This window comes from Meles meles, chromosome 8 (assembly GCF_922984935.1).
Source record: "Meles meles chromosome 8, mMelMel3.1 paternal haplotype, whole genome shotgun sequence".
In the NCBI taxonomy this organism is placed as follows: Eukaryota; Metazoa; Chordata; class Mammalia; order Carnivora; family Mustelidae; genus Meles; species Meles meles.
In genome coordinates, this window is record NC_060073.1 from 7,415,408 (window position 1) to 7,429,177 (window position 13,770).

The window sequence follows — 13,770 nt, forward strand, 5'->3', positions numbered from 1 at the left end:
CTGAGCAGAGAGCCTGATGCGGGGCTTGATCCCATAACACTGAGATCATGACCTGAGCCGAAGGCAGAGGCTTAACCCACTGAGCCACCCAGGCACCCCACTAAACTAGTTCTTAACCACCTTTGGCTTCTAGATTCCTTTGAGAATTTGCTGACAGCCATGGACAAATGAGACACTTTTGCGTACAATGTCCTGGAAACACATCTAGCCCCTCCATAAGTCAAAAACGTCTGCCCTCCATCCTATTCTCCCCTGAATAAGTTCCCCTCCCAAGGAGGTCGGTGACCCTGTGATCCAAGCAGGCACCTGGGGAAGGCTCTGGATGATGCCAGAGGGGCTCTCCCTCTTCCTCAGCCTTTCCTCCCGGGTCAGGACAGGCATGGAGGGCGCCTGTGGGGACAGTTGTGGCCAGGACCTGGTTTCATATCCCAGCAGCCTCCCTAAGGAGGCTCAGAGCAGAGCTCAGAGCAGATGAGAGCTGGGCCCAGCAGGGAGGGTTGAGACCTCGCCTAGGTCAGCAGCTGCCTAGCCACCCTCCGAGCTCCTGGAGCAAGGAGGGAGTCTGGGCTCCCGGGTCTTCTTCCCTGGCTGCGCATGGCTGTTCCAGGGCAGAGCCATGGATCATTCCCACTGGCCTCCTCAGTTCTCACTCGGGGCCCTGCCTGTCCGGGTGGATGGGTTGGTGTGGGTTGGGCGGCGCGTCTGCTGTGTCTCGGGCGCTAGCCGTGGTGCTGACGATCGAAAGGTGGATGCTTGGAGATGCCCGGTCAGGACTGGCGCCCACTGTTTCCAGCAGGATGTGGTGTGTGAGCTGGTGTGTCTGGGTCAGTGATCAGTAGTGAATGGGTGATGGCAGTGAGTGTCTGAGTCACCCCCTGGTGAGGAAGATCTGAGCCTCGTGTCCCTTCCCTTTCTTTCTCAACCCATAAATGTCTCTGTCCTAGCGGCGGCTCCTCTCTCCTCCTCCGTTGGAAGGAAGCTTCTCCTTCCTGCACCCACAGCTCCCTCGCCTCCATCTCTGCTCTCCCCCATCTCCCCTGGCCCCGCATGCCCTCTCACGTGCGGCTGCCTCTCTCTCTCCTCTCCTGCTGGGCCTGGCTCCCAACCCTGGCCCTCTAACCCGCATGTATCCCAGCTGCTGAGGCTGTTCTGTGGCACGGCCCCCCTGCCCTCCTCCCCCGCCGGCCCCACCCCTTCCAGAAGCTGCGCGGGGAGGGGGGGTTGGGGGGCAGGGGCATCGTGAACCCCTGGGGTGGAGGGGGACGGGGGAACTACTCCCCTGATTCCTGCTTTTACTAACGAACCCGCCATTTTTGTGTCTGGACTTTGATTTGTCTGAGGGAACAGTTGGGTTTTACTAATCTCCGTCATCTTCCTCCTTGCCTTCCCCAGAGACTGTTCTCCATTCCCCCTACTCTTGGCTTCCTTTCCACCCAGTGCCCGTCTCCCCCTTTCTCCCTCTACTTCCTCCACCCCCAGGCTGACCCCCCCTTCCTCCGTGCACCTCTGTATGTCACCCTTCTCCCACTACCCTCTCCCTCAGCCCCTGTTCTAAAACATAGTTGTGAATTTGGGGGGACAGATAGGAGGGTGATGAAGGCAGCCCTTTTACAAAAGGGGCACCAGATGGCCGTGATTTGCATGAAGCCATAGAGGGCAAGGTCAGATTCATGCCAGCCTAAAGGGGAATCCAGGAGGGTGTTCCCCACTGGTCAGGTTCTTCTGACTCTAGAATGGCAAAGGCAGGTGAGCTCCCTGCATGGACTGGGCCAAAGAGAGCCCACAGGATGAGGATAATGGCCGTAGCTGGTGCCCTGGCTGCTGGGGCTGGGGGGAGGGAGGACACAGCTGAGTAGCTCAGGAGGGTTGGAAGGCTGAGGAGGCCAGGAAGCCTCTTGCTGAGAATCTTGGGGGCCAGCAGGGGCCTCTCCCGCACAGAAGCAAGGGCACCTGATTAGAAGAGGCTTGGAGGAGGGAGGCTCTGTCCACTCAAGTCTCCTGAGGTGTTGGGCTTATAGATGGGATACAGGCAGGGAGAACCATTGTTTCTCTGGGTCATGAGGTGACTTGACATTCACCTTTAATGACCATGATGTGTCCCCTGGATTGTGATGGGATTAACGTGGTTATAGGGACATGTGAGGCCAGGGACCTGCCCTTCAGGAGCTGACTGTCTAGCTGGGGTGAACAGACACAGCTCAGGAACTAATTAGTGGCCCATTTCCTGGTCTTGGTGTGGCATCAAGAATGGAGGTACAGGGTGGGACAGAGCTGAATTTGCCCTAGGGAGACCCCTTCACCTACCACCCCTCCCTGTCCTATCCCACCCCTTCACCCCAATCCCCTTCTTCCCTTTCCCTAGCCCCCTTCTGCCCCTCCTAATCTTGTCTGCATGTTTTTGTGACTAATACTTTGACCCTTCCCTTTTCTACACCAATCCCTATTTCCCAGCCTTAGGTGGGTGGAGGGAAGAAGAAATAAACAATAATGACCAGCCCTCCCCTCAAAATAAGACTCAAAAGCTTTTGAACTGCCTCCTCCCACAAAGACCTCTGTCCTTGAACCTGGTCCCCCAGCACAAGGTTTGATGGTTCCCAGGAGGGAGCCCTTCAGCCCTCACTCTGCTCAGCTGTGCCCCCAACTCACTGTGAATGAGGGGGACTCGAGGGCCCTGTGGGGGAAGTCCCCCTTGCCTCATTCTGCCCATATTCTTCAGGAGTCCCTAACGTCCTCGTCCCACCCCCAAGACAATGGAACCCTGGAGACCAGTCTTGGGAAAATGGTTGGTGGCATGTGTGTATGGGCTGGAGTGGGCAGGGACACAGGATGTGACTAGAAGACCCAAATCTCCAGACTGTGCCTAAAAAGAGGGTCCTGAAGCATGTTTGGGGACTGGGAAGTGGGAGTGAGCTGTGGTCTGTGGAAGCACAGTGTTGGCTTCACTGTGATCCACCTTCCTGAAGACTCCTGTGGGAGCCTGCCTGCTCTTCCCAGGTGACCATCCTGAGCCACAGCTCCCCTCCAGTGGGGCGCTCATGGTCCCGAAGTCCTGGATTCTTCCCTCATGTCTTGCTGGGTTTCTGGAGCCCTTGTAGGCTGCTCCTATGGCTAAACTTTTCAAGGCCAAGTGAGGATTTGTCTGGGGAGGGGGGTAGACAGAGAGTTCCTTGCATCTGTCACTTCTCCCCAAGGTCATTTCTGCCTTCCCCAGGCCACTGCTGAGCCCCGTCCTCTCCTTGGAACATTGGGTACTCCCCCCTCCTTTCCCATGTTGCTTTCTTAGCTGACTTTTCAGCCCAGGGTTAAGATATCATGAGGTTAGTTCTGTCCCCCTGTTCCCTAACCTGGCCCTGAGTAATGATGGTGGAGTTGGTAGGGAAGACAATGAAGAAAAGAGGGCAGGCTAATGAATAGGTAAAGAGCTATGCTCTCCTTAGGAGACCAGAGAGCCACCAGCATATGGAGGGACTGGGGAATAAAGAGACAGACTCAGGAAGAAGGAATGCACCAGTGGGAGCCCTTGAAGTTAGGGTGGTGGTGGTGGGAATCAGCCCCGAAGGCGTTATGCATCCCCCAGGAAGTTCCAACGCTCTCCAGCACTATCCCCCACATTCTGGATGCCCTTGCTGTCTCCCTCTTCCCTGCTGGGCTAAGGCTTCAAGGACTCCTCGGTGTCCCAAAGTGACAGCTGCAGGTGAGGCAAAGCCACCAAGATCCAAGGAGAACTGGTGCTCTCTATGTCCTTTATGAAAAATGCTCTGAAATCACCCGAGGCTCCAGCAAGCACTAAAGAGGGGAGAAGTGAGGATGCCATTTGCATCCCCCCATAATGAGGCCTTGTCCTGAGGTCCCTATGCTCGTTTGGAGCCATTTTCAGGCTCTGCTTCTTGACGTTCTTCATGGTGACCTCTCCAAGTACCCTTCAGGCCTCTGCCTCCTGAGTTGGGGGCTGTGGGGCAGGCCTTAGCCCACCCTGAAACCATCAAATCTTGTGCTCCCTCCTTTCCTGCCTTCCCTCTCTCCCCACACTGTTCCTCTTCCAAGACAAGCAGACATAAAAATGGGGGTGTCCCCCTCCCCCGCAGCCCCCCAGCCCCTCTCTTGCCCAGCCCATGGCTTTTCCCAGGGAGTTGATGCCGGTTGTCTCCTTGTCTCTCTCCCTCCCTCCTTGGGCTGGGCAGGTGACCATCTCGGTGGACGGGATCCTGACCACCACAGGCTACACGCAGGAAGATTACACCATGCTGGGCTCGGATGACTTCTTCTACATCGGGGGCAGTCCCAACACGGCTGATCTGCCGGGCTCGCCTGTCAGCAACAACTTTATGGGCTGCCTCAAGGACGTGAGTAGGGCTCGGAAGGGTCTGGGCTCAGCCAGGAAACCCTCTGGTCCCTGTCTTCAGTGTGATTTAGTCTGAGCTGGCCAGTTGCCTGCTTCCTCTGTTCTGTCCAAGGTGGGGGGAGACCTCCCCTCATCAAAACCTAAGCCCCATTGATTTTATCAAGAAGCTTCTCTCTCATTTCCTCGAGCCCCCGTCCTCTCAGAGGACTCTCGAGAGCAGCAGTGATGCAGAGGACAGAACGTTGGATGTGAAGTCTGAAGACTGTGTTTGGTCTTGGCTCTCTCACCCACTAGCTCTGTGACCTTGGCCGAGTCTGGCAGCCTGTCTAGTTCTTAGTTTCCTCATCTAAAAAGTGAGGAGTCCGTACCTACTTCTCAAGGTGGATGTGAGGGGCGGACGAGAGTGTAAATGAAAATACCCTGTCAATTGGAAGATGTCTGCGAGATGCGAGCCGTGATTGTCTTGTCACTATTAGGAATCCCAGTTCAGCGGGTACTGAGGGCTGCCCTGCTCAGCTGGGCTGGAGGACGGAGCACAGACCATAAGTGGGGCAAGGGAGGTCCTCGGTCAGAGCCTCTGTATGTGATGTTCTAAAGTAGAGGTCCAAGCCAGTGATCCGGTGGCAATGAGCAGCACCCCCCCCCCCCACAATGGCAGGGTCCTGTGTGGCTGCTGCTGCCAGGCGGAGTGGCCAGCCCTGAGTGGCTTTTGCTTCCTCATCCCTGACCCTACCCCTCCCCGCAGGTGGTCTATAAGAATAATGACTTCAAGCTGGAACTATCCCGCCTGGCGAAGGAAGGGGACCCCAAGATGAAGCTTCAGGGGGACCTGTCATTCCGCTGTGAGGATGTGGCTGCCCTCGACCCTGTGACCTTTGAGAGTCCTGAGGCTTTCGTGGCCCTGCCCCGCTGGAGCGCCAAACGCACCGGCTCCATCTCCCTCGACTTCCGCACCACTGAGCCCAATGGGCTGCTGCTTTTCAGCCAGGGCCGGCGGGCCGGGGCCGGGGCTGGCGGCCACAGCTCTGCCCAACGGGCTGACTACTTCGCCATGGAGCTGTTGGATGGCTACCTCTACCTCCTGCTGGACATGGGCTCTGGGGGCATCAAGCTGCGGGCGTCTAGCCGCAAGGTCAATGATGGCGAGTGGTGCCACGTGGACTTCCAAAGGGATGGGCGCAAAGGTCAGATGGCCTGGGGGGTGGGGGGGCCCTTTCCACCCTTCCCCTGCCTGACTTCTTTTCCAGACCCCTCCCACTCACCTCCTGGCCTCTCCCCCATCCTTTCTAGACCCCTACCACTCTCCCAGCCACTCCCCATCCTTTCCAGGCCCCTCCCACTTTCCTCCTGGCCACTCCCCATCCTTTCCAGGCCCCTCCCACTGCTGTCTTTCCTCTCCTCCCATCCGGGCCTGTCCTGTCATGGTGCATCATTGGGAAGAGGGTCCTGTTTGGAGTCAGCAGAGCTGGGTTCAGACCTCAGCTCTCCACTTACCGTGTGTGTGACTTCAGGCCCTCACTCAGCCCCTTGAAGCCCCAGTTTCATTATCTGTAAAAGGAACCATTACACTGGGGACCTTAAGAGGAAAAAATAAAAGAATATCTATAAAAGCACAGTGCCTAACACAGAGTAGAAATCCTATTCTCCTTTAAACAAACAAAAATCTTCCCAACCACGCCTTAGAGTGGTACCTACTTAGGTACTTAGGGAGCACCTACTGTGTGCCAGGAGCTGTCCAAGGTGCTGGGGTGGGAACCGTGGGGAATGAAACCGTCTTCGCTGCCATGGAGCTCATGCTCTGGGGGGTTGGGGTACAAAGTAACACCCAACACCCCCACCTGCTGAGGTTTCTAGCACAGTAAAGCAGAGGGCAGAGTTGCTCGGGCCAGGCGGGTACTTTCTTGAAACTTCTGTTGCTTCCGACCACCCTTTCCTCTACTCTTCCCGTTTGGTCTTCTTTCCCATCCTCTTGCTTTCTGCCCAGTTCTCTTTTCACTCTTCTCCATCTTGTCATCCACGAGAGAAGGAATTGATGTAAAGGAGAACCGACACATTACCCAACGTAAGCACTTGCCCACATCAGTTAAATTGTTGTCACTGCACCGGGCCTTCGAGACTGGGTTTCCCCCCACACACAGGGAGGAAGGAGGCCCTCTGGCTCCTGGAACCACCAGCTTCTCATGGCTGGCTGTTCCTTCCCTTCCTTCCTCAGAGATGTCACCTTCCCCAGGCTTTACAGTATGTGGGTTCACCCCCTGGTTTTGTCTCTTGAGGGCACCTGGCTTCTTCTCAGAGCTTGCTGCCTCTCAGGGTTCCCCATAGGTGACTTGTGACTCTCTAGGTTAGAAGTCTGCCCAGGCTTTGCGGAGAACCCCAGGGCCTTCTGCTCCTCTCTCCCTTCATGAGGTGGTCTCCTTAGCTTTCCACAGAGCTCTAGAGCCCACACACCAGGACTGACGGGTCCTTGGGTCACTGTTTGACCAACTCTGGCCATTTCTGAGGTCCCATGTTCATGTGTGCACCTAAGCCCAGACTTGGGGCAGCCATCCCAACAGAACTCTCCTTGACCTTTTCCGTGTCTTTTTTTTTAATTGTGTTAAATTACACATAACATTACCATTTTAGCCATTTTTTTAAAGTGCACAGCTTGGTGGCATCAAGGAACTTCACACTGTGGTACACCCATTACCACCATCCACCTCCAGAACATTTTCATCTTCCCAAACTGAAACTCTGTCCCCACGAGACACTAACTCCCTGTTCCCCCTCCCCCAGGCTCTGGCAGCCCAAATCCTTTCTCTTTCAATGAATTGACTACCCTAGGGACCTCCTGTAAATGGAATCATATGATGTCCATTTTTGTCTGGCTCCCTTCACTCAGTGTGATTTCAGCTTTATCCATGATGCTGCACACGTCTCAGCATTTCCTTCCTTTTCCTGGCTGAATAGTATTCCGTTGTATGTAAATACCACCACTTTTTGTTCGTCCTTTCACCTGTCGATAGATGCTTGGGTTGTTCCCTTTCTGTTTTGGAGCAAGGATCTTGGACCAAGGCCTGTACTCACTTTAGGTTCCTTTTGCTGACTCTCCATCATACGTTCTTTCCCCAATTCTTCCTTTCTCTCCCTCTTCCTTCTCCCACATTTGATTCATTTACTGAGAGTCTAGCTGGGTAGCGCCCATGGCCAGGAGGCCCCACAGCAGGTGGGTGGAGCGGGCATCTGGGGATCTGCTACCAGTAGTGATGTGGGCGATCAGAGGGCCATAACTGGGGACCCGCTGAGGGAGTGGGTTTTAGCAGGCAGACCCTGGAGCATCTGACACCTAGTCAGGGGAGACAAGATAGGGCCATGTTATTCAAATGGAACACAGGAGAGTGACTTCTCTGGTTCAGTAAAGGTTTTGAGCAAAGGAGAATGTGCTCCAGATTGAGAATCCCAGCCATAGAGGAGGTCCTAAGTCTGCTTCCTGAATTTGACACCCCATATTCATGCTTTGATCTCCTGCTGCACGCCTCACCCTGTCCAGATCTCTGCCTGGTCAGGCCTGATGTAGACCAAACCCTCCTTACCTCTCTTTAACTTCATGGACATATGCAGACTTTATTTTATTTTATTTTGTTTTGTTTTATTTTATTTATGAGAGAGAGAAAGAAAGCATACAAGTGGATGAGTTGGGGAGGTAGGAGGGAGGGATAAGAGAGAGGGAGAAGCAGACTCCCTGCTGAGCAGGGAGCCCAATGCACCCTCGATCCCAGGACCCTGGGATCATGACCTGAGCCGAAGGCAGACACTTATCCAATTGAGCCACCCAGGCACCCAAAGACTTTTTTTTTAAAAAAGCATTCCTCTTGAGGAAAGACAGAGGAAGGAAAAAGTACAGAAAAAATATATAAACAGAACAGTTTCTAATGTATAGCCTTCTACTTCTTAAAGATCTCAGTGAAGGTTTTGGAGCTCCTACTTGATCCCAAATATTTTTTCTAAGATAACCAGCCTTTCCTTCCAAAGAAGCCAGACAACTCGGGAGCTCTATGCCCAGCCACCCCTCTCCTGGCTGTCATCCTGTGTCAGGCCCGGGAAGCGGATCTGCCTGCCTATCTCGTCCAGCCAGGCAGAGGGTTGGACCATGCGGGCTCTGGATGGCGGTCTGCCTCTGCTCCTGACCCTCCCTGGTGCTTCGGGCAGCTTCCCCAATCTCCTTAGGCCTCACATGCCACTTCAGAACGGGATTGTAAAGGACTCCTTTCCTTGAGACTCTGACATATGAGGAGAGCTGAGCATCTGACATGTGGTCATACGAGTTCAATAAATGTTAGTAGGAAGAAAACGCTTTGGAGTCAAAGCTTCCGCCTCCATAGGGTTCTCTGCCTCTGGTTTCTGGTCTAAGGCACTGGCCGGGGCGACGGTCCAGGCCTTTGGGGGCATGTCCACCTCCTGGGCAGGCCCCGAGGACTCACTCAGGTGCAGAGGGAGGTGTGTGGACAGAGGCCTCCCCGCACACCGCAGCTCGGCTGGGGCTGGTTCACCTGAGTTCCTGAACTTGACATCTTTGTCTAGTAGTATCCACGGCAGCAAATAAGGCTGAGCTTCTGGCCCAGGGCTGCTGTAGAGCGTGGAGTGGAAGGTCAGGGCTCCCTTTCTGGTCCGTGTTGACTCTCGATCCTGCCTTCGTCACTGAGGCCCGCTCTCCCTTGATCCCTAGGCTCCATCTCCGTGAACAGCCGCAGCACACCGTTCTTGGCCACCGGGGAGAGTGAGATTCTGGACCTGGAGAGCGAACTGTACCTAGGCGGTCTCCCTGAGGGGGGGCGGGTAGACCTCCCTCTGCCCCCGGAGGTGTGGACGGCGGCGCTCCGGGCTGGCTACGTGGGCTGTGTGCGGGACCTCTTCATAGATGGGCGCAGCCGAGACCTCCGGGGCCTGGCCGAGGCTCAGGGGGCGGTGGGCATCGCCCCCTTCTGTTCCCGGGAGACGCTGAAGCAGTGTGCATCTGCCCCCTGTCGCAATGGGGGCACCTGTCGAGAGGGCTGGAACCGCTTCGTCTGTGACTGCATCGGGACCGGCTTTCTGGGGCGGGTCTGTGAGAGAGGTGAGGCCGTTTTCTATTCCAGGCGTCCCCACTGCCCGTCCTTGGGCCCCTTCCTCCGCAGGGTGCCCCTCGTAGACCAGCCCTGGGTTTGTCATCCTTGTAACGATCCTCTCGGTCTTCTCTCTCCCTCCACTGGCTTTCCCCTGTTCCCCGATTCCCTCTTTTCCCGCTTCTGGGGCAGAGGCCACGGTCCTGAGCTACGACGGCTCCATGTACATGAAGATCATGCTGCCGAACGCCATGCACACGGAGGCGGAGGACGTGTCCCTGCGCTTCATGTCCCAGCGGGCCTACGGGCTCATGATGGCCACCACCTCCAGGGAGTCCGCCGACACCCTGCGCCTTGAGCTGGATGGAGGCCAGATGAAGCTCACGGTCAACCTCGGTAACCACCCCGCCCTCTGCTCTGGTCCCTTCCCTGTCCCAGCCTCTGACCACACCCCCTCTGTCTGGAGAAGCTGGTGGTGGCACCACCAAGGGTGGGAAATGGGGAGGGGCCAACCCTGGCTCGGCGCCCCCGAGAGCTTCATCCCCAGCGAGGATGCTCAGAGTAGGGGGTGCTGGTGTTTGGCAGCCCTGGGTATGGGGTACCCCCACTATGGCTGAGTCATCCACCCAAGTGTGTCTCGGCGTGACAGCCGTGCTCCAGGAGCGCTCCTTTGGGTTTGGTGGTGTCTGTCCTATATCCATATGCGATAACGTAGCTCATTCTTGGTTGAGTCTTTCACTGGCTCATTCATTTGGGAAGGACTTGCCGATGCCTCCCGGGGCTAAGCTTGAGCTGAGCGCAGCTCTCCTGGAGATGAGGAGGACCTGGCCCTGTACACAGCTGCTCTCACCTGCTCTGCGTTTAAAGAGCCGTGTCTGTCTGTGCGCACAGGTGCCCACGTGATGCGGGACACCTCAGGACTTATCTTCCCTTGTCTGCTTTCACGTTTGAGTCCCATAGCTGCCCTGTGAAGCCACAGGCTCACCTGCTGGGCTGCGCTTTGCCTGTTTCACAGATTGTGAAATTCACAGGGTGACTCATCCAACACGGCAAACCAGCATTTGTTGGGGAAGGAGCCCAGGTTCAAACCCAGGCCATTTGCCCTAATGTACAGTGTTTTCCCACTGCCTCTAACAGACTGGGGTGCGGAGGGCAACAGGGACCCTCGCCATCTCTGCTTCTGCCCAGAGTAGGCTGAGGCCCCATGTCACCGGGCCGTCCCCGGGGCATCTGTGCGGGTGGGACCGTCAGGTCTGTCAGTACGGAGAGAAGATGGCAGGTGCACTCAGTCAGCTCGTATTTACGGGACACGTCGTAAGCGCCAGTGTCTTCTGCCCTGGACTCCAGCAGTGGTAAAGACGAGGGTCTCGCCTCGGTGGGGCTGTCAGTCAGGGGAACACTGGAAGGTGGAGGTCCTGAGCCGTGCAGGCTGGGCTCACGACTGTCCGTTTCATACCAGCCTCGCGAAGCACATGCAAGTATAGGACCCAAGAGCCTGCCACGAAGGAAGATTCAGGCCACGAGGGTTACTCGTTGCGTCCTGGGCAGGAAGAGAAGCAGGATTCTTCTGAGCAAATTAGGGTCCTCAACCGGAGAGAGCACAGAGCTTTGAGCTTTTAAATCTCGATCTGGAGTTTCACCCTAACTTTGGTCGCCAGATCATTTGTGGGACAGGCTGTGGCTTTTTTGGGGACCCGTTGCCTCATTAATAAATGTATACTATGTCTTTCCCTTTCCCCTTTGGCCACTTGATCTTTGCCCTCCCAGGACGAGGATTTGCCAAGCAGGGTGGGGGCTGGAGGCAGGGAAGTGTGTAGGTGGCCAGGGCCTCAGAGTTGGGGGGCCATAAAGGCTCCGTGAAGCTCTGCTTTGGGCTATCATCACAGCCCACAAAGTGGGTGCCAGATGTCAGGGCTGCAGGGGGAAAGTAGGAAGGGAGACACCCTTTGGCCAATGTCCCACAGTCTGTACAATACCCCTGGGCTCTCTGAAATGGTCACAGGAGGGAGGCACCAGCCCAGGACCCCATGAATGGCCCCGTGCTTCCTGGTCTGTGTATCCAGACCTGGCGGGACACACTCCATCATCCTGGGGGGCGTGTGTTCTCTGCACAGTAGCACACGGCTCTGTGCACTGGGTAGTGATGCGGTGGGGAACATCTCTAGCCTCTAGCAGGGAAAGCAGATGCTTCTTCCTGACCTGGGCTATCTTAGGTGTTTGGGGAGGAAGCTTGGGTTCCTTTAGATTAGACAGGAGACGGTGTCCTCAGCCAGGAAGATACTCTCTGGGGGTCCTCGGGGCTGTTCATTCTTAGGATCTTCCTTCTCCTTCCCGTCAGCATGCTTTTCCGTCTGTGCCTCATAAACACCTAGAAGGCAGAGAACAGGGTGGCCGTCAGGATGCCAGCCAGCAAGGCAAGCCTTCCGCCTCTCACCTGTCCCTTCCTCCCACCCCTGGCTGCCCCGGGCCCCATGCGGAGATGCTGTCTCTAATATGGCTCATAACGAGCCGTGGCCAAATGCTTGGTGCAGACACATCTGTCCCCAGTACCAAGGGACACACGTGCAGGGAGATGGGTGGTTGCTCCGTGGTCCTCCCCCAACCATCAGCCTCAGGCTCTGATGGGACGAGCCCTGGGCCTGGGGCCAGGAGATCTGAGTTTCACACCTGGTCGCTTTGACTGCTGACCAAGTCATTCCCCTCTGCTGGGCCTCTGGGTCATCTCTAAAATGAAGTTAAGGATCCTTGCCCTGTTAACCTGTGGTGGTTTTGAGGCTCCGGTGGAAAACGGGAGTGAAGGCATTATACCGAGGGACGACCCGTGTGCAGACTCACCCAGCCTTCTTGAAGGAAAATATGACCAGGATAGGGTCCTAAGCTCCGAGCCAGGCCCGGGGGCTTGCTTCCACATTGCATGGCCCCGTCTGGTTACCGCTTCCCCATCCTGTTTGCTACCCAGGGCCTGTGGGGCCACACAGGCAGGGAGCACCACCAAGGCTCTGGTCCTGGGCTGAACGTACTGATGGGGGCCAGAGAGAAGCCTGAGAAGTCTTGGTCTCTGGCCTCGAGGTTTCATCCTATAGGGAAGGAAGGCAGGCAGAGGGGGGCAGCTCTGCAACCTGTCGGATGCTCAGTGGAATGTCGCAGACTGGGTGCTGGGTCCTAGAGAGGAAAGGGAGGCTGCTGGTGGTCACTTGGTGGGACAGCTGGGAGGAGGCCTGGCTCCATGCCAGCCTCGGGAGGTGGGGCATTTGCTGGGCCAGAAAGGGCCAACCAGGAGCTGCTGCCTCCTTCCGGGCAGAGGAGTCTAGAAACACTAGACTGTGCCTCCTGTCCCATCCCTTGGCCTGCAGACAGTGAGCAGGGTGGTCGATTTCTGTTTCTAGAGAACGCTGGCATCCCCTGGATTCTTTGCTCTGTTCCACTGTGACCTGTGTTCCTGGGTCCTTTTGCCCTTGATATGGCCTCTGGGGCCATTGCCCAGCCTGTCCTGTCCCTTGTTGCCCTCCACCAGGCATGCCCCTGCAGACCTAGGGGTTCATGATGCTGACACGAAGGCATATTGTCATCAAACACCCTCCAGGCTGGAGATACCATTAGAGGTTATCTCCTCCGGCCAGCATGCCCCGCCCCCCCGCCCCTCCCTGCCCCGACGTGTGAATTACCCGTTAGTTCCTCCATCTCTGCCCACAGGCCCATGTCAGGAGCTCCCCACCTCCGATGCCTCTCTAATCCCTGGGGCCTTCTTCCTTCTTGTCAACCGCCCCTTCTGAAATTCCCACTTATGGACCTAGTTCTGCCCTCTCAGGCCGTACACCGTGAGTCTAACTCGTTCTTGTCCTAAGCCAGACGCGATACACAGGGTGCCTCATTCCCACGGGGCAGGGCGGCTGCTGTTAGTGGTTCTCAGGCTCCTGCCATAGCCTGGGCTGCTGGGAAGATCGCTCTGAACGAGGACTGCATGCTTCTGCTCTTCGATGTCACTTCCGAGATGAGCTTCTGGCCAGTGGGCTCCTGAGGCTCCTTGCGTGGGAGTCTCGGAGCACCATCTCTAATCTGTGCGATCTGTGGGGTCTGGGTGAGGCAGGGGATCAGGTGGGGCATGGGATGGGAAGCCTGGGTTCTTTACCCTGGTTTCCTTGCCATGCAGGTGACCTTTCCCACCTGTTTCTTCACGCACGCATCCCCTCGTGCTGGTCGCTGTGTCCAGCCAGGACTTTGGTGGGTCTGCACAGACCTGTCACTTCACTAGCTGAGTGCAGCTCACTAGCTAATGCTGCCTGAGCTGGGCTCCGGGCGGGTGTGTGCACGGAGGGCTGGTGCGCGCCCCCACCCCCAATGTTCTGC

The 13,770-nt window shown here is 56.5% G+C and overlaps 1 protein-coding gene across 30 annotated transcripts in view; it reads left to right on the top strand.

Annotated features, from left to right (window-relative positions):
• Nucleotides 1–13,770, top strand: part of NRXN2 (neurexin 2) — a 104,741-nt gene that overhangs the window by 43,135 nt on the left and 47,836 nt on the right. For all 30 annotated transcript variants that reach the window (XM_046015173.1, XM_046015174.1, XM_046015182.1 and 27 more), the window contains 4 exons: nucleotides 4,182–4,343; nucleotides 5,088–5,526; nucleotides 9,048–9,434; nucleotides 9,616–9,819. In XM_046015173.1, the coding sequence (XP_045871129.1) occupies nucleotides 4,182–4,343; nucleotides 5,088–5,526; nucleotides 9,048–9,434; nucleotides 9,616–9,819 (1,192 nt within the window). The remainder of the gene's footprint in view (nucleotides 1–4,181; nucleotides 4,344–5,087; nucleotides 5,527–9,047; nucleotides 9,435–9,615; nucleotides 9,820–13,770) is intronic.